General features: G+C 43.0%; 1 protein-coding gene across 1 annotated transcript in view; it reads left to right on the top strand.

Moving 5' to 3' along the window:
- ARPC1B (actin related protein 2/3 complex subunit 1B) overlaps positions 1 to 10370 on the top strand; it is a 102028-nt gene extending 91658 nt beyond the window's left edge. Inside the window, exons 8-10 of the mRNA XM_069733911.1 lie at positions 4311 to 4507; positions 5896 to 5986; positions 9307 to 10370. Of these exons, the coding sequence (XP_069590012.1) occupies positions 4311 to 4507; positions 5896 to 5986; positions 9307 to 9345 (327 nt within the window). The 3' untranslated portion in view covers positions 9346 to 10370. The remainder of the gene's footprint in view (positions 1 to 4310; positions 4508 to 5895; positions 5987 to 9306) is intronic.
- The last annotated feature ends 8787 nt before the right edge of the window (positions 10371 to 19157 follow it).

Below are 19157 nucleotides of genomic sequence, written 5' to 3'. Positions count from 1 at the left end.
TCATAAGAATCTGATTTATCTTGAGTCGGCCAAGCGGCTGAACCCTAGACAGGCTCGATGGTCCCTGTTTTTCTCCCGTTTTGATTATGTGGTCTCGTATCTTCCGGGTTCTAAGAATGTTACGGCTGATGCCCTCTCTAGGAGTTTTTTGCCTGATTCTCCTGGAGTCCTTGAGCCGGTTGGCATTCTTAAGGAAGGGGTGATTCTTTCTGCCATCTCCCCTGATTTGCGGCGGGTGCTTCAGGAATTTCAGGCTGATAAACCTGACCAATGTCCAGTGGGGAAGCTTTTTGTTCCTGATAGATGGACAAGTAAGGTAATTTCTGAGGTTCATTGTTCAGTGTTGGCTGGTCATCCTGGGATTTTTGGTACCAGAGATTTGGTTGCTAGGTCCTTTTGGTGGCCTTCCTTGTCGCGGGATGTGCGTGCTTTTGTGCAGTCCTGTGGGACTTGCGCACGGGCCAAGCCTTGCTGTTCCCGCGCTAGTGGGTTGCTTTTGCCTTTGCCGGTCCCTGAGAGGCCCTGGACGCATATTTCCATGGATTTTATTTAGGATCTTCCTGTTTCCCAGAAGATGTCTGTTATCTGGGTGGTTTGTGACCGGTTCTCTAAAATGGTCCATCTGGTACCTTTGCCTAAGTTGCCTTCCTCCTCAGATTTGGTTCCATTGTTTTTTCAGCATGTGGTTCGTTTGCATGGCATTCTGGAGAATATTGTGTCTGACAGAGGTTCCCAGTTTGTTTCTAGGTTTTGGCGGGCCTTTTGTGCTAGGATGGGCATTGATTTGTCTTTTTCTTCGGCGTTTCATCCTCAGACAAATGGCCAAACTGAGCGAACTAATAAGACCTTGGAAACCTATTTGAGATGCTTTGTGTCTGCTGATCAGGATGATTGGGTGGCTTTCTTGCCGTTGGTGTGGATTCTGTGGTGGACAGGTTACAGCAGATTTGGACTCATGTGGTAGACAATTTGATGTTGTCTCAGGAAAAGGCTCAACGTTTTGCTAACCGCCGTCGGTGTGTTGGTCCCCGGCTTCGTGTGGGGGATTTGGTTTGGTTGTCTTCTCGTCATGTTCCTATGAAGGTTTCTTCCCCTAAGTTTAAGCCTCGGTTTATTGGTCCTTATAAGATTTCTGAAATTATCAATCCGGTGTCTTTTCGTTTGGCCCTTCCTGCCTCTTTTGCCATTCATAATGTTTTCCATAGATCTTTGTTACGGAGATATGTGGTGCCCGTTGTTCCCTCGGTTGATCCTCCTGCCCTGGTGTTGGTTGAGGGAGAGTTGGAATATGAGATTGAGAAAATGTTGGATTCTCGTTTTTCGAGGCGGAGGCTTCAGTATCTTGTCAAGTGGAAGGGTTATGGCCAGGAGGATAATTCTTGGGTTGTTGCCTCCGATGTCCATGCCGCCGATTTCGTTCGTACTTTTTACTTGGCTCGTCCTGATCGGCCTGGGGGCTCTGGTGAGGGTTCGGTGACCCCTCCTTAAGGGGGGGTACTGTTGTGAATTCCGCTCTTGGGCTCCCTCCAGTGGTTGTAAGTGGAATGGCTGCTCCTTGGATTTAGCAGTCTGCAGCTGCTTCCACTGATTGTCTTTCTGCTCGGCTATTTATGCCTGGCTCTTTCCTTCAGCCAGTGCCACTTGTCAATGGTTCCTGGTTGGATTCACATCTCTGCTTGGATTTCCCTGATATCCTGACCAGTTCAGCAAAGATAAGTCCTTGCTTTGCTCTTTTCTGTCCACATGTTGTGGACTTAATTGTTCTGTACATTCTATGTTTTTTGTCCAGCTTGTCAGTATAGATTTATTCAGTTAAGCTGGAAGCTCTGGGAAGCAGATTTACCCTCCACACCTTTAGTCAGGTGTGGAGATTTTTGTAAACTCTGTGTGGATTTTTCTAGTTTTTTAATACTGACCGCGCAGTATTCTGTCCTGTTCTATCTATCTAGCTAGACTGGCCTCCTTTGCTACATCCTGGTTTCATTCTACGTATGTCATTTCCCTCTCCACTCACAGTCATTATTTGTGGGGGGCTGTCTATCCTTTGGGGATTTTCTCTGAGGCAAGATAGCTTTCCTGTTTCTATCTTTAGGGGTAGTTAGTTCTCCGGCTGTGACGAGGTGTCTAGGGAGTGATAGGAACATCCCACGGCTACTGCTAGTGTTGTGTTAAGCTTAGGAACTGCAGTCAGTACAGGTACCACCTCCTTCAGAGCTCGTCCCATATTGCTCCTAAACCACGAGTTCATAACAGCGCCCTAACTCGCCCTGTTCCCCAGGATACCTCAGATGGTAAGGATGCTGGGGCCTCCGCCCTTGCTCTGTCTCCTAACTGCAGCCCTGCGTCTGTCCCCTTCCCCAGCCGGGGAAGAGAGGCGCTACCGTGTACCGTAGTACACAAACCCAACAAACAGGGGAACCAAGACAAGAGTAAAAGAAAACTTCACTCACACAAAATATAATCTCACAAATAATAGAGGTATTCACCAGGGTGTGAAGGAGGCGGGAAGAAAATAAGGCAGGTAAGGATGAGGAATTTCCAAGCATACAAACCCAACAACTGTCCCACAATTAACTTCTCCAGCTCTCCAGACACCAGCTCCCCACTACTCCAGGTCTATCCAGCAAGTGCTAACTCAGACAAGGATCTGGCCAGAAGGCCTAGCTTTTATAGGAGAGAGGAGTGGCTAACTGAGCACAGCTGAAAGCAGGGATTTCCACATGGCCTATTAACCCCTGTCCTGCTGAAAGAAAACAAACACCTTTAATACGCCGGAGAAGTACTTCTTCTCAGTGGCGAAGCAGGATTCATCAGACGCAGTGGTCTTCTGTTACTGCTCTGTCATGGTAACTTAGTAATAGATGCCTTATACACCTGGATAATGATCCTAAATAGCCATCAAAATTCATAATAGACTACCTCAAAATATGAAAGGTAAAGGTTTTGCAATGGCTCTAACAGTCCCCTGATCTGAACAGTGAAGTAGTCCTGTGCCCTTAGCAGAGAAACACCCCCAAAACAAAATGTTTCCACCTCCATGCTTGACAGTAGGGATGTGTTCTTTGGGTCATAGGCAGCATTTCTCTTCCTCCAATCTTGCCTAGCGCAGGGGTGTACTTCAGAGGACACAGCATGAACTTCAACCCAATATTGCGGCCGGCATGCAGCCAGCGGGTAAGGAAAGGGTGAATCAAACACCCGAAAACCCCGCCCATATGACCGCAAACCTGTCCCGCCAAATTCAGGTGACAGGTTCCCTTTAAGGCGTGAAGGCATGCATCATTGTGGTCTCTACAACTATCATATAAAGCAATAGATACATTCTCATTAACACTAATTAAAGGGGTGGTCTGACATCTAAAATGTATTTTCGAACAATCTATCCTTACACTCTAACCACTTTAATCATTTTCTTTCTTACACAACACTCTATATTTCTTTTTATCTAGCTAATCACTAAGTGGTTTTTTTTTACTGTACTTCCTGTGACGTTTCATTTGTGACGTCACAGGAAGCTGGCTGCACTCACTTCCCGCAGTGTCCATTGCCTCTACTGGAATAATTATTAGTTTCTTGCATCACCACCCTCTGAAGACTTTCTGGAACCTGGGTAATGGATGCTGTGGGAGATGTGAGTGCAGCGCCATCTCTCTGCTTCTATCTCCGGTGACACCATAGCTTCTAACTGAAAGAAGAGATAGAAGTAGTGAGTCACACTAGTGTCGCCTCACAACTTCTAGCCCCACCCTCAAATGAAGCATCATCAGGGGGTGGCACTGGTGTCACTCACAGCTTGTATTACAGGTCAATGACAAAGATTTGTTTAAGAGTGGTGCTAGAAGCTGTGTGAGGTGGTGCTCTTGTCACTCACGTCTTCTATCTCTGTCCACTGACGACATCTTCTTTTACAGAAGCTGTAGTGGAGGTACAAGCAGATAGCTGGTGCTGCACTCACTTCTCCCGCAGCGTCCATCACCATGGATCCAGGACATCTTCAGAGGGCAGTGATGCAAGAGACTAGTTAGTAACTGCAGCGATTCCCCCTGATAACGTCCCATTCCAGGAGGTGCAATGGACACTGCAGGGAAGTGAGTGCAGTCCCACTCATGAAACATCACAGTAATGCAGTAAAAAAACATTTAGGGATTAGTAAGATAGGGAAAAATGTAGGGTATTGTGTAATAAATCTAAGTACAAAAGTGGTTAGGGTGTAAGGATAGAGAAGTCAGAATATATATTTTAGGTGCTGGACTACCACCTTAAACATTTCTATTGTCACTAGTTTTTAATTCTCTCATTTACCATCCCAGGGTCATGACTGCTATCCTATCTTGTACACGTATAATGAAGCCCAGGGGACCCAGAGCTTTGGAGGAAAATTGGATGTTCCCAAGCAAAGTTCACAAAGAGGCATGACTGCAAGAGAAAGATTTCAGAATCTAGACAAGAAGGCCAGCTCTGATACAAATAGCAGCTCTCTGGAGTCTTTACACAAGAACAGCATCAGGTAATCAATATTTGGAACAATTTTTCACGTGTCACAGTGACCATGCACTTTGGATAGCTTTTGGCTGACAAATATGTCCTCATGTTCGCTCATTTGGCTGACAGCTATCTCTGATAACTCCCTCCACACATATATGAAAGCTCTTCTGTATTTTTATGTGTTTTCATAGGAAGAGGGGAGTAGGCAGCTTCTATACCCCTCCGGTGACAGCTGTTATCCCAAGAAAACACAAAGATTGAGTGTTTGAATATTAAACTTTCTGATCATTCTGATGTCATGAGAGAGTCAGGAGACCACATACATCTCGGATGCATAAAAAAAGGAGAAAAAATTCCCACCTTGCTCACATTAAGAGACACCTGTCTTTATCGTCAGGAGAGCCATTCCAAAACTGCTGAGCAACAGAAATGTCCAAACAAAAAAAGTAAATGGGTAGGCACATCCAAATATGAAAGCAAATCTTCAAGTATTATTAAAGATGCTCGGAATTATAATCCACATGGGTATGGTGTGGTAACAGGAACCATTCTGATGCATTTCTGGGCCCGCTTCGCTCTTAGTCATAGAGTTCAGGGTCCTGAACCCTAATCCCTGGTTCTTGTGCAGCCGGTGCCCAAATCTCATCCCCCGGTCCATGTGCGGCCAGTATCTGAATCAGTATCTGAGACCCGTGTGTCTGAACGTGTGCCTATCGGAGTATTCCATGTATCCGGACTGTCCTCTCAGTATCCGAGCCAGCCCTGTCTGAGACTCTGTGTCAGTAACCAGTCAACCCGTGGACCCTAAACCTAGTAGTCTGAATGGAGCCCAAGTCCTATCCGTGTCTGTGTACCTGCCCTGGGGGATCAGAAGCTGCAGTATCGGGGACTGCCAGGAGTGTTACCTGCAGCTACTTGCAGCTCAAGCCTGACTCCACCATCAGGAGCTCCAGGTAGCCGCTTAGCTACGCCCCTCCTAGGTAAACCTGACCCTGGGGCACAGTGGGTCCATGAACCACTTGTGCCACCTGCGTGCATGACGCCTACCCATTTACTTTTCTTGTTTACACATCTTAGATGGCTGGCCAATACTGCCCAAATCAGCAGATGACATGGACCTTATGTGTTGTTAACCCTATTGCCTTCAGAGACTGAACACAAGCTTATTGGCCTTTTGAAAAAGAGAATAGCACAGGGTATAGTCCATTATCTGTCAGCTGTCCCTATCTCCCTTTAAGCAGATACAGTAGAATGAGCGCTGTGCACTGCTGCTCCTGTTATAGACAAGAACTTCGATATGCTGTAGATAAGCCCCTGATGGCGGTGGCCGAAGCTTATATACAAAAAAGTCGGTGACAGATTCTCTTTGACTAGGTACTCAGAATATTAAAAATCTTATGTACTTTACAGTCAAATCTCTGTGCTGACTGGAGGGAAGGTGAAATGTACAAAGTTCTGCACCACTGGGATGGATGGAGGCATGTGTATCTGGGACATCAAGGTAAGCGACACTCATCATTCACACAGCGTCATAGTCATGTCCTGTTTCCTAAACTTTAGCTGAAAGTGTATAAACAGCATGTTGCTCTTAAAGCATATTTATGCTTGGGGGGCTTTTTTTTACTGAAGTACATGAATTCTTTAGCAAAAAATATTTTTGTGGCATTAAAAGTTACGCTATTACCAGTGCACCAACTTTCATCGGCCAGCAAGGGGAGCAATGGGTTACCACTGTGGCTTGGAGCCTGCTGAAGGCGACCATATCTGCCATGTTAATCATCCTTACAATGAAATAGATGAACTCCGGCACACAAAAAAAGTGTTGTAAATTTATTGATGCAAAAAAAAAGATGATTCTCAAGTGTTGGACCCAATGGTATACAGACACATGTATATTAACTTTTCGGTGTAGATGCCTTTCTCAAGAAAGGGGAGCAATGGGTTACCACTGTGGCTTGGAGCCTGTTGAAGGCCCCCATATCAGCCATGTTAGTCCTCCATACAGCTACAGGCTGAGATTCACAGGAGAACAACAATTTCACAATGAACTACAATACTGTTGTAACGTGGCACAAGGCAGTAGCCATGGGTGAGCTACTTGTGCTTCACACCCCGACATGCTACATGAAAATGGAGATCCGTGGACTTTAGCTGTAATGGTGATACTCCCTTGCAGACCGCATGGTGCTGAACTATTCGGCTGGACAAGATCGGATATTATCGACTTCAGGGAGGGAGACCACAGTTCATAAATAAATGGTTTTTACTGACCAATAACTTTTGAGGAACTATGTACAGCAGGTAGTAGGTAGTTATCTTCAAGAATGTTTCTGTTATGACATGGAACATTATCACAGACTTCCTTCTCACTTTCCAAGAATCACTCTTGCCGTCTACTTTGTTTAGCTCCTCTGCCTCAACACAGCCCAACATGCGCTATTCAGGGAGCCTCCTTGTCCACAATAACTGCCTCCCCACCCCTTAGGGGAGTTTTTATGCCAATATGGCTACTGTTTAGCTTTCCACTTTATTGAAGCCTCCGGACCACCACACAAGGCATTTCCTATTCTCTCGCTTAACCTTCCTCCTCTATCATGTTAACTGACAGACAACCCTATACTGTCCCCCTAGGCTTTCTGCCCCTGGACCCAACACTTCTTCCTTTTGTCTATTTTGCTCTGGACTGGCTCTGGACATTGCTCACTTCCTTCTCGTCGCTTCTCTCATAGGAGCTTACTACCTGCCTCGGTCGTCTCCTTCTTGCCACAAAAGTACCCACTACCATGCAGTTCTGTTACTCAGCCAGACCTGAGGTCTGCTACTATTGCAGGCTTATCACTATCTGACTTTCTGACAGGAAGCCCTCTGTTGTCACTTCACTTTAGCCCCTCCCACTCTGGGCTAGTCCCAACCATTAACTCTAACTGTGCCTGTCAACTACTCGTGCTTGGGCAGAACACAACTTCTTTGCTAACAAGTTATAAGATATACAACACATCATAATACTTTAGATCACTTTGCAGATCTTCAAGTGAAGACTGTGGGCAGCACCTCCACTTCCTTACACTGTGATATTGAAAAATATAATATAAGCAATCAGAGATTTCAAGACTAAAAAAATACAGTAAGAATAAAAATAATTAAAAATAAATGTTTAAAACACTGATCTTTTTTCTTTACAAACAAAGGAGAGAACAAAAGATTGGTTGGACTTCCTAAATTTGCAAAATGGTAATATTTATTAAGAAACAAACACAAAAAGGCTAGATAAAACAAATTAAAACATTTAATATTGCGCCATGAGATACAACCCAGTATCCACCCAATATGTGGTGGATATCCAAGATAAGTATGAATTGGTAATACCCCTAAAGTGCTGTCAAGTATGTAGTACAATAATGAGGCCGTTACCCAGGAAAAGTTCAAAAGCAAACATTTTAATGTCCAAAAACTCACACAAAATGAAAAGCACTCCTTCAGATTGCAGCCAGGGCATCAAAGCAGTCCGTATCCAAGACCGTTTGCCGTGGGCGACTGCTCCACCGTGTCACGCTGCGGGATGCAGGTGTTCGCTGGTCTTGGCTTTGTGTTGCCTCACACAAGCCAGCTGTTGCAGAGCCACATGCTCTTCAGCTTGCAAAACAAGCACTGACACGCCCAAACCCTTTACTGCAGGGTTTCTAAATGGAATCAGTGGCCCTGGGCCACTTGTAAGACCCAGCTGGAGAGAGCGAACCACTCCACTGACATCCTGTAGTTCGCTCCAAAAATAAAAGCCCTTAACAGGTTTTCTTAAATCTGCCTTGGGCAAATACTGTAGCTTTTCTAAGACCTCACTTTCTTTGATTCTGCATTGCAAACGTAGCTAACTCTGTGACTGCAATGCACTCCAGCGGCCTTAATACGCTTCTATGCGCATCCTGGGGACACATGGCGTCCCTCAAATATAATACCCGTCACTGCCTCACAAGTAGTATTCAGTAAAAAATAAAGGTACAATGCACATGTACAGACAATAAATAATACAGTATCAAAAGAATATACTGTATAAAATTAAAAAAGCAATAGCTATTTGCAATAAAGAGCCTTGTCCATAGTCACCAGGTAAACTGGCATAAAAAAGCATCATATGGGAAAGAGGACTCACACGTATCGCCACAGGGAGCAGCTTCCTCAGGGGCCACCTCCTGTGATGATACACGTGGGGTCTTCTTTCCCATATTAACCTATAAATATTTACATTGCTCAAGTTTAGCAAGAACAACTAATCTTTTGTACGTGTCTTTCCTTTTTTTAATTGCATTTGTTTTTGGACAGATGCAGACTACCATATGTCCTCTATCTGAGAAAATTGGTCCAATTATACTTATCACACTCTGATCAGAATTTGATCCAATTTTCTCAGAAGTGGAGAACTAAATTAAAAATAAAAGCTTCTCTATCTTTTCCATTCAGTCTGTCTGTAAAAATCAGACCGCACTCAGATGTCATCCGAGTCAGGTCTGATGTTTTCCACGGATCTATAGACATGAATGGGCAAGTGCCATCCGATCATCGGAGGCAAATCATACAAGCTGAAGTTTTTTTCTTTGGGTCAAAATCGGACATGTGCGTTGTGGAATCCAATATTTTGAAGGATCACTCTTGGACCGAAACTGCCGCCATCTGCATGAGTCCTTACACGCACTTTGGTTAGCATTCCATTAATATACAGGTGGCCCCACTATTATGATATGTTGATCTTTTCGAATTGAACCCCAATAAACCTAGACTTGTCTGTACAACAGTTGTACAATTATATTTTCTGCTTTCCTCTTTTAGAGCCTGGAGTCGGCAATGAAAGATCTGAAAATCATATAAGGATTTATATGCAGAACGTGAGCCAGCAGCTTTTCTGTCCTCGGATTTCTCTCTGCTTCGCTTCAGTTTTAGCTTTGAGCTTTTAGAGAATGAAAATTTTCAGCATTTTTTTCTACTCAAGGGTTGTAAGCTGGCCAATGGGACGTCAGCTTTTAAATGCAACCATGTAAGTGAAACATACAATTTCATGTATTTTCTAGGACTTTTTAAACCTAAAAACCATCTGGAATTGTAGTATCTCAGCAACTGGAAATTAGCTTTTAGTCCTGGAGCCAGACTTTCTGCCATGTTTCCTGATGCAGATGTTTACAAGCATTGCCATGAATGAATTTTTCAACAAAACTATAAATTGTACTGTTTAGAAATAAAATGTATTATGAAAAAAATAAATAATGTTTTGTCCTTATTTGAAATTGCCCTATCTTTAAATGTCAAGTACTGAATTTTGCATTGGCCATGCATAAAATAGATGACAATTCAACACTAATGGCGATTCTTTACTGTAATAGCACTGAGATTATGATGCACTCAAAATATATTACAGGCGTGACAAAGTCACTGGCAATGTGCTGGAGAGGAGATACGTCTCACTGAGGTCATTACCTTCAGTGAATTGAAGTCCAGAAGTTTGCTCCAGCACACTATATGTTGAGAGGGGTTAATCGGCCATTTTAAGGGCTGGGTTTTTGTGGACAACCATAGAGCAGGTGGGAGGATGTCCACCTTATCTCCACCCCAGGGTGTGGTCGGGGGCTTAAATAGTTGGCCTCCAGAGGCATTCAGTTTTCAGGAGGCCTGGAGAGTAGAGCTCGAGCGCTATGTGTCCTGTTAAGGAAAGCTGGACCATTGGATGCTGATTTCTCCTGAATGGGCGGATTCCCGCAGACGTGTTGACTGTGATATACCATATTGTTTTGTTTTCTTGTTTTGCCCTAATGGCCATGTTTATTTTTACATCACCGAGGTTTATGCCGCATGTACATAATAAACACTATGCTGCCAACATAATAAAGAGCCTCTTTTTATAGGTGTCATGTTTCACGTTTTTTTAGTTTTTTTTTTAATAAGGTGAATTACCATAAAAGTGTCTCTCTGATGCAACTATGGGGTGGAAGACTTTAAATAATTGCGCTTCATGTTGCTGTAACAGTCAAATCACCGGCCAATCAGCTGCCAGAATATATAGGAAGATACCATACTTTATATTTTATATTTTATGAGGGAGTAGTGTCTTCTAGATGTTTAATTATGTATTATTTTGATGAAGGAACATGTGAAAGTTAATATATTCCCCCTCACATGATACAATATATCATTATTATATGTCACTGCATCTAAAAACTGTATATTGAAGAGGGGACACTTTGAATAAGAGGTGAATACGACCCTGCAGTAAGTAGCTGTGACCAGTGAGTGATGGCATCACATACTGTGCATGATGTAACAAGCCAAATATTCTCTCTCTATGGCAACCAAACATTCCGCCACTAACCGTTTTACTGACGCAGTGAAAACGCAACATTTTATATTCACTTTCTGTGAAGTGAGAACCAAAAATCGAGATTGCTGTCAGCAATAATGACTGAACCAAGATCTACCAGAGCAAATAAAGGGGCCAGGTACAAGGAATATGTATCTGATGGCATGCTCAACTTTTTCTGGGAAAAGGAAATACCATGTAAGTGTAAAATGAAGACATAAAATAGTCGTACAAAAAAATTCCTGTAAAGGAAACCCGGCCATTAGATAAATAGTTCCTGAACTACGGGCAGCAGGAGTCAGAGCTACACGAGCTCCGGCAGCTTTTCCCCGCACCACTCTAGATGATTGACAGATCTCTCAAATGTGAACCTAGGGAGCGATCTGTCAATCACCTGGAGCGGACAGGAAGAAACCGGGACGTCAAAGGACAGTGGGAGGGAGACGGAATATGTCATCTCTGAAACATCAGAGCATTATAGAGAAAAACATACCTGGCTGCCATCGTGTAACCAGACTCTGATTCATGCTGTACGTGGTTGGGCAGAATGAATTGAGGTACGGCTTCCCTTTATAAGAGCAGCCTGACAAGTGCTGGATAACAGATATTTACAAATATTTATTATCACCAATATTCCTAGTAAAATAGATAGAAATTATTGATAAGGGGAGAAAATCTGGAAGAAAGTCCAATGTAAATTGTAAACCCAAATTTGGCTGCTATCGTTTCCTAAGCAGATAATTCTCCTAAGGGAACACTCACATTGGTGTATAAAAAGAAGCTGAAATTCTCGGCCAGAAAAGTTAGAGAGTGTCATACGAGTGTCCTGAGTTTTATTTCTCACCTAGTCTCACCGAGCATCTGTATGCCAAGCGAGTGCTATGCAAGTGTGCGCTTTCCCTCACCTACCATCCGCATGACATATGTAGGAAATACGTATGCAATGTGCTTTTACATACAGTAATTGTCTGTCATTTCAAGCTAGTTTTTGAACTAATAAAACAAACATATACAGAGATAGAGAGATAGACAGACAGATTAATAGATGTCAGTGAGATATATATTTAGTGCAGTGCATGTTTAGTTTACTGTACACGTATTTAGGTAATAATTAAAGAATTAGAAGTAAAAAATGGTGTGGGGTCCACCATGTTCCTTAACCAGCTGAGGTAAAGCTGACAGCTAGGGGCTGGTGTTTATGCTTTCAGAAGGGGGTAACAAACATGAAGCTTTCCAGGCTATTAATATCAGCTCACAGCTAATTATTTAGCCTGTACTAGTTATTAACACAGGGTAACCACCTAAAAAAACAATGTGGGGTTCCCCTACTTTTAATAACCTGCAGTTCTGTCAGATGGCGTTACAAAGCTGACATCAACCCAAATACTATTATCCACTTGCCACCACAATTGCACACAGGTGTGGTGGCAAGTGGGTAACAATATTAGGGTTGATGTCATCTGACAGAACTTTCTCACGCAGCGAGCTGTGATGTCAGTGAGATGACCAGAGTTCACTGGCTATGAACTCCAGTCATCTTCCTGACGTCAGCACTCGGCACTGACACTGCGTTCTCATGCTCAGCTCGGTGTCTCCTGGATGCTGGGAAGAACGGTGGTGTTTTATGTCACCGCTCAGCAAAGCATCCAGATGTAGCTGAGTTGGGCTATTGATTATCAGCGGACAGTTGAGGATAGCTTTTTTTTTTTCAATTAAATTATTTTTCTGTGTTTCTGTGTTTTTTAACCTAAACTGACAAGGGTTAGTAATGGAGGTGGCTATAGAAGCCTCTCATTTACTAACATCTGGGCTTGATGTCAGCTGACATTACATCAACACCAATACCATTACCCCACTTGTCACTGAACCAAGGCAAGTAGGAAGAGCTGAGGCTTAGCGCCAGAATTGGCGCATCTAACTGAGGGTCGGCTGAGGACTGATATTCTTAGTCTGGTAAGGTGCCAAAATCCACGGCACCCTCCTAGGCTGTTAATATTAGCTTACAGCTGTCTGCCTAGCCTTTACTGATTTATTAAATCAGGTCGATCCCATGTAATTTTTTGTGGGGTACTCTCCCTCGTTAATAACCAGTAATGGCTACGTATACCATTGGGTATTAGTTTAGGGGTAACAAAACGTGGTCCTGTTCTGCGCTGCTGAATCACTGAAGTCCAGACGTATTAATAATTGTGTTTTTTATTCAACTTCAAGTTCTGTGAAACTCTGAAACGCGTTGTATTAAAACCACAATTATTAATACATCTGGACTTCAGTGATTCAGCTCCATGTTTATTACCCCCTTCCCAGACTATAAACATCAGCCCCCAGCAGTCTCCTTTCCCTCAGCTGGTTAAGAATAATATAGGGAACCTCACGCTATTATTTTCTTTTATTCTATCTATATCCATTAGTGATGAGCGAATATACTCATTACTCGAGATTTCCCGAGCACGCTCGGGTGTCCTCTGAATATTTTTTAGTGCTCAGAGATTTAGCTTTCATCGCCGCAGCTGAATGATTTACAGCTACTAGCCAGCATAAGTACATGTGGGGGTTGCCTGGTTGCTAGGGAATCCCCACATGTAATCAAGCTGGCTAACAGATGTAAATCATTCAGTTGCTGCAAGGAAAACTAAATCTCCGAGCACTTACAAATACTCGGAGGACACCCGAGTGTGCTCGGGAAATCTCGAGTAACGAGTATATTCGCTCATCACTATTATCCATTCGATTCTATTCTGACGGTTTACATTTACATGTACTGTATTATCCATTCTATTCTATTCTGACGGATTACACTGTTAATTTACTGTACCATGCTAATGAAATGTCGGGTTTCCCACGAAATGGGGGTGTAAAAATCGAACGGCACACGCATCATCTACGTGCTGTGCAATTTTTTTATTGCACCCACTGACTTTCATTGGTGAGTTTCGTCCATTTTATGCCACCATATGCAAATTGCTGCACGTGTTTCCTCACCCCAATTTCAAGTGAGAAAAAAACTCGGCGATGAGCACGGCCTCTTTGACTAACATTGAAGGGACTGCAATCCAAGGTTATCTCACATTGCACCCACCGAGTTTAAACGCTAATGTGAGCGCACCCTAACAGTCCCCATTTCCTCCAATAGTAGTTGTGCATCGTACTGAAACAACATATCCAAGAAAAAGAAGAACACTAAAATACTGCTTGGACCAGGCAGCTGTACTTCCTGAGATTGGAGATCCCGATGCAGAAATAAACTGCAGGCTGTACACAACGTAAGTCACCATTTGTATAGTACTGCACCTTCTGTGTAAGAGGGTTCATATACTTTTATGTCCATGAATTAGGGGATAGAAAAGGTATTGTCTCTTTATAGCTTAAGTGTAAAATCTCACAAATGTTAATGCATTAATTGTATACTCTAAATAGAGATGAGATTGACGCATCATTCGGACTTATGGAACTAGCAAGACAATTTGAGGAAAAAAGAAAACCTGACCAGTGAGTTACGCTCAGTGATGGCACCGGCCTCACTCTATAACTTCATCTTAACGTCTCATTTCTTGTCTGTTACATAGACTACCTAACAAAGGCAGAAAACAACTTTTAATCATAAAAACATTAAATAACTTCAATAACTAAATACAATTAACGCACTGAAGTACAAGTCCTGATTCCACAATATCACTCATACAAACATCTAATGTCTCTCAAACCTCATAGGTTGCATACATGAAAGCAACAACACTTTCTAAAAGGTCTCTAAGGGCATCTGCTTTGCACCAGAAAAGGCTGAGGTTTTTTACGGTTTTCTTGAATCTTTTTATTTAATGTCTTGTAAATAAGCTAAATTTTAACGTTGGACGGCTTTGCTGGATTCCTTCCTCCCTCCTCCTGTAAAAGTTCCCTAGTCTCCACGCGTTTCGTCATCCCTCTATTAGACATCTCATCAGGAGACATCTATTTACAAACACTTACTAGAAAACTTCAGACCATCATGTAACTCTTACAGCATTAGAGACTACTACAAAAAAACTAAAAATCCCTAATGCGAATGTTTGAGTAGGATGTAGTATTAAAGAACCTAAAGTACAATACTCCTATAGGCGAATATGTCAATGTCCACGGATAACTACCAGAGTCACAAATAGATCCATAAGGCAGTTACGGGCATACTGGAATATATCATTTGTATACTGCTAAAGTAATAAAGTACAATTGATTCACTATTTTTGGACTAGTCTATTGTTGTTTCTCCCTTGTCTGTCTGTTTCATGATGATAGGTCCGGTATAGTCTATTACAAACACACATGGGTATATACTTTTCGACATGAATCTATCTATATGACGATCACTACCATGTGTTTTTGTTGTTTGAGTGTTTCTTATAACAGCGCTAAAGTCAAGATCACATTTAATCATTGCTCCTTATGCTGACAATTTATTGTCCCTGTGATCCTGCCTCCATCAGACATCTTTGGACTGATAGTTTAACTATCCACATTATAAATCAGTCTCTCTTTTTTTATGGAGCATCCAAATGCATGCTAAGAACATCATCTCATTTACGATGAGGTCCACTTTGCCCCATCGGTCGGAGCGTTCGATAATTATCCCTCACAGTAAGAGTCATTGCATATGCCTCAACTATTATATAATTTGGGATATGGTGTTTTCGGCCTTATCGGTCCGATCATTCAACGACAGCGCACAGTGAGGGTCTAGCTGTCATCTATATTGTTGATGTCCCTCACTGTAAATTGTTATAACTCACATTCAGAGTACAGCATATATCGCACTAAACCGCGATCAGACTTCTCTATAACAAGCATATTGTTATTAGCGCATTTGCTGACTACCAGTTGTTTTAACCCCTTTCTGACATGGGACGTACTATCCCGTCGAGGTGGGGTGGGCCCCCATGACCACGGACGGGATAGTACGTCCAGCGCGATCGGCGGCGCTCACGGGGGGAGCGCCGCCGATCGCGGCCGGGTGTCAGCTGTTTATCGCAGCTGACATCCGGCACTATGTGCCAGGAGCGGTCACGGACCGCCCCCGGCACATTAACCCCTGGCACACCGCGATCAAAGATGATCGCGATGTGCCGGAGGTATAGGGAAGCTTCCCACAGGGAGGGGGCTCCCTGCGGGCTTCCCTGAGCCCCCCGCAGCAACGCGATGTGATCGCATTGCTGCGAGGGTCTCACCTCCCTCCCTGCTTCCTCCAGCCCCGGATCCAAGATGGCCGCGGATCCGGGTCCTGCAGGGAGGGAGGTGGCTTCACAGAGCCTGCTCAGAGCAGGCACTGTGAAGGCTGCAGCGCTGCATGTCAGATCAGTGATCTGACAGAGTGCTGTGCACACTGTCAGATCACTGATCTGTGATGTCCCCCCCTGGGACAATGTAAAAAAGTAAAAAATTTTTTTTCAAAATGTGTAAAAAAAAATAAAAAAAAATATTCCTAAATAATGAAAAAATATATATATATATTATTCCCCTAAATACATTTCTTTATCTAAATAAAAAAAAAAACAATAAAAGTACACATATTTAGAATCGCCGCGTCCGTAACGACCCGACCTATAAAACTGGCCCACTAGTTAACCCCTTCAGTAAACACCGTAAGAAAAAAAAAAAAAAAACGAGGCAAAAAACAACGCTTTATTATCATACCGCCGAACAAAAAGTGGAATAACACGCGATCAAAAAGACAGATATAAATAACCATGATACCGCTGAATGTGTCATTTTGTCCCGCAAAAAACGAGCCGCCATACAGCATCATCAGCAAAAAAAAAAAAAAGTTATAGTCCTGAGAATAAAGCGATGCAAAAATAATTATTTTTTCTATAAAATAGTTTTTATCATATAAAAGCGCCAAAACATAAAAAAATGATATAAATGAGGTGTCGCTGTAATCGTACTGACCCGAAGAATAAAACTGCTTTATCAATTTTACCAAACGCGGAACGGTATAAACGCCTCCCCCAAAAGAAATTCATGAATAGCTGGTTTTTGGTCATTCTGCCTCGCAAAAATCGGAATAAAAAGCGATCAAAAAATGTAACGTGCCCGAAAATGTTACCAATAAAAACGTCAACTCGTCCCGCAAAAAACAAGACCTCACATGACTCTGTGGACCAAAATATGGAAAAATTATAGCTCTCAAAATGTGGTAACGAAAAAAATATTTTTTGCAATAAAAAGCGTCTTTCAGTGTGTGACGGCTGCCAATCATAAAAATCCGCTAAAAAACCCGCTATAAAAGTAAATCAAACCCCCCTTCATCACCCCCTTAGTTAGGGAAAAATTAAAAAAATGTATTTATTTCCATTTTTCCATTAGGGTTAGGGTTAGGGCTAGGGTTAGGGCTAGGGTTAGGGTTTGGGCTAGGGCTATTGTTAGGGCTAGGGTTAGGGCTAGGGTTAGGGCTAGGGTTAGGGTTAGGGCTAGGGTTAGGGTTAGGGCTAGGGTTAGGGCTAGGGTTAGGGCTAGGGTTAGGGCTAGGGTTAGGGCTATGGTTAGGGCTATGGTTAAGGCTACAGTTAGGGTTGGGGCTAAAGTTAGGGTTAGGGCTATGGTTAGGGTTAGGGCTACAGTTTGGGTTGGGGCTAAAGTTAGGGTTGGGGCTAGGGTTAAGGCTACAGTTAGGGTTGGGGCACAAATCATATAAGAAAAAAGCACTAATAAATACCAAATATAAAAGCAACAAAGTTTATTAAATATATTTAGAGTAAGAACACAAAATAAACAAAAATGGGAATGTGACAGGGTGAGCCAGAAGCAGGTGGCACCAAACAGAGACAGGTTCCCTCAGGTATGTACATACACATCAGTAAATTATGCTCAGGACTAGATAAACCGATACAATGTGCAGAGATACATATATGCACAAAGAGAGTGTGGGGGGCTGTATACCACCTGTACACCGAGAGCGAAAAAAGACCCACAAAAGGATCAAGTAATGAAAGTACGTACCTAGGTGAACACTGGAGCTCTGAGGTGTTCTTACTCTAAATATATTTAATAAACTTTGTTGCTTTTATATTTGGTATTTATTAGTGCTTTTTTCTTATATGATTTGTGTTATTAGTGGCACTTACCTCTATACTTTTGCACCATTCCTGACGTGGTAGTGGGTGCAGACCTTATCTTTTTTGCTCTAGTTAGGGTTGGGGCTAAAGTTACGGTTAGGGTTTAGATTACATTTACAGTTGGGAATAGGGTTGGGATTAGGGTTAGGTGTGTGTCAGGGTTAGAGGTGTGGTTAGGGTTACTGTTGGGATTAGGGTTAGGGGTGTGTTTGGATTAGGGTTTCAGTTATAATTGGGGGGTTTCCACTGTTTAGGCACATCAGGGGCTCTCCAAACGCGACATGGCGTCCGATCTCAATTCCAGCCAATTCTGCGTTGAAAAAGTAAAACAGTGCTCCTTCCCTTCCGAGCTCTCCCGTGTGCCCAAACAGGGGTTTACCCCAACATATGGGGTATCAGCGTACTCAGGACAAATAGGACAACAACTTTTGTGGTCAAATTTCTCCTCTTACCCTCGGGAAAATACAAAACTGGGGGCTAAAAAATAATTTTTGGGGGAAAGATTTTTTTTTTCAATTTTCACGGCTCTGCGTTACAAACTGTAGTGAAACACTTGGGGGTTCAAAGCTCTCACAACACATCTAGATGAGTTCCTTAGGGGGTCTAGTTTCCAAAATGATGTCACTTGTGGGGGGTTTCTACTGTTTCGGTACATTAGGGGCTCTGCAAATGCAATGTGACACCTGCAGACCATTCCATCTAAGCCTGCATTCCAAATGGAGCTCCTTCCCTTCCGAGCCCTCTCATGCGCCCAAACAGTGGTTCCCCCCCACATATGGGGTATCAGCGCACTCAGAACAAATTGGACAACAAATTTTGGGGTCCAATTTCTCCTGTTACCCTCGGGAAAATACAAAACTGGGGGCTAAAAAATAATTTTTGTGGGAAAAAATTTTTGTTTTATTTTTACGGCTCTCCATTATAAACTTCTGTGAAGCCCTTGGTGGGTCAAAGTGCTCACCACACATGTAGATAAGTTCCTTGCGGGGTCTAATTTCCAAAATGGTGTCACTTGTGGGGGGTTTCTACTGTTTAGGTACATTAGGGGCTCTGCAAACGCAATGTGACACCTGCAGACCATTCCATCTAAGTCTGCATTCAAATGGCACTCCTTCCCTTCCGAACCCTCCCATGCGCCCAAACAGTGGTTCCCCCCACATATGGTGTATCATCGCACTCAGGACAAATTGGGCAACAAATTTTGGGGTCCACTTTCTCCTGTTACCCTCGGGAAAATACAAAACTGG

Source organism: Ranitomeya imitator, chromosome 7 (assembly GCF_032444005.1).
Source record: "Ranitomeya imitator isolate aRanImi1 chromosome 7, aRanImi1.pri, whole genome shotgun sequence".
Classification (NCBI taxonomy): domain Eukaryota; kingdom Metazoa; phylum Chordata; class Amphibia; order Anura; family Dendrobatidae; genus Ranitomeya; species Ranitomeya imitator.
This window is presented reverse-complemented; position numbering and strand designations above follow the sequence as displayed.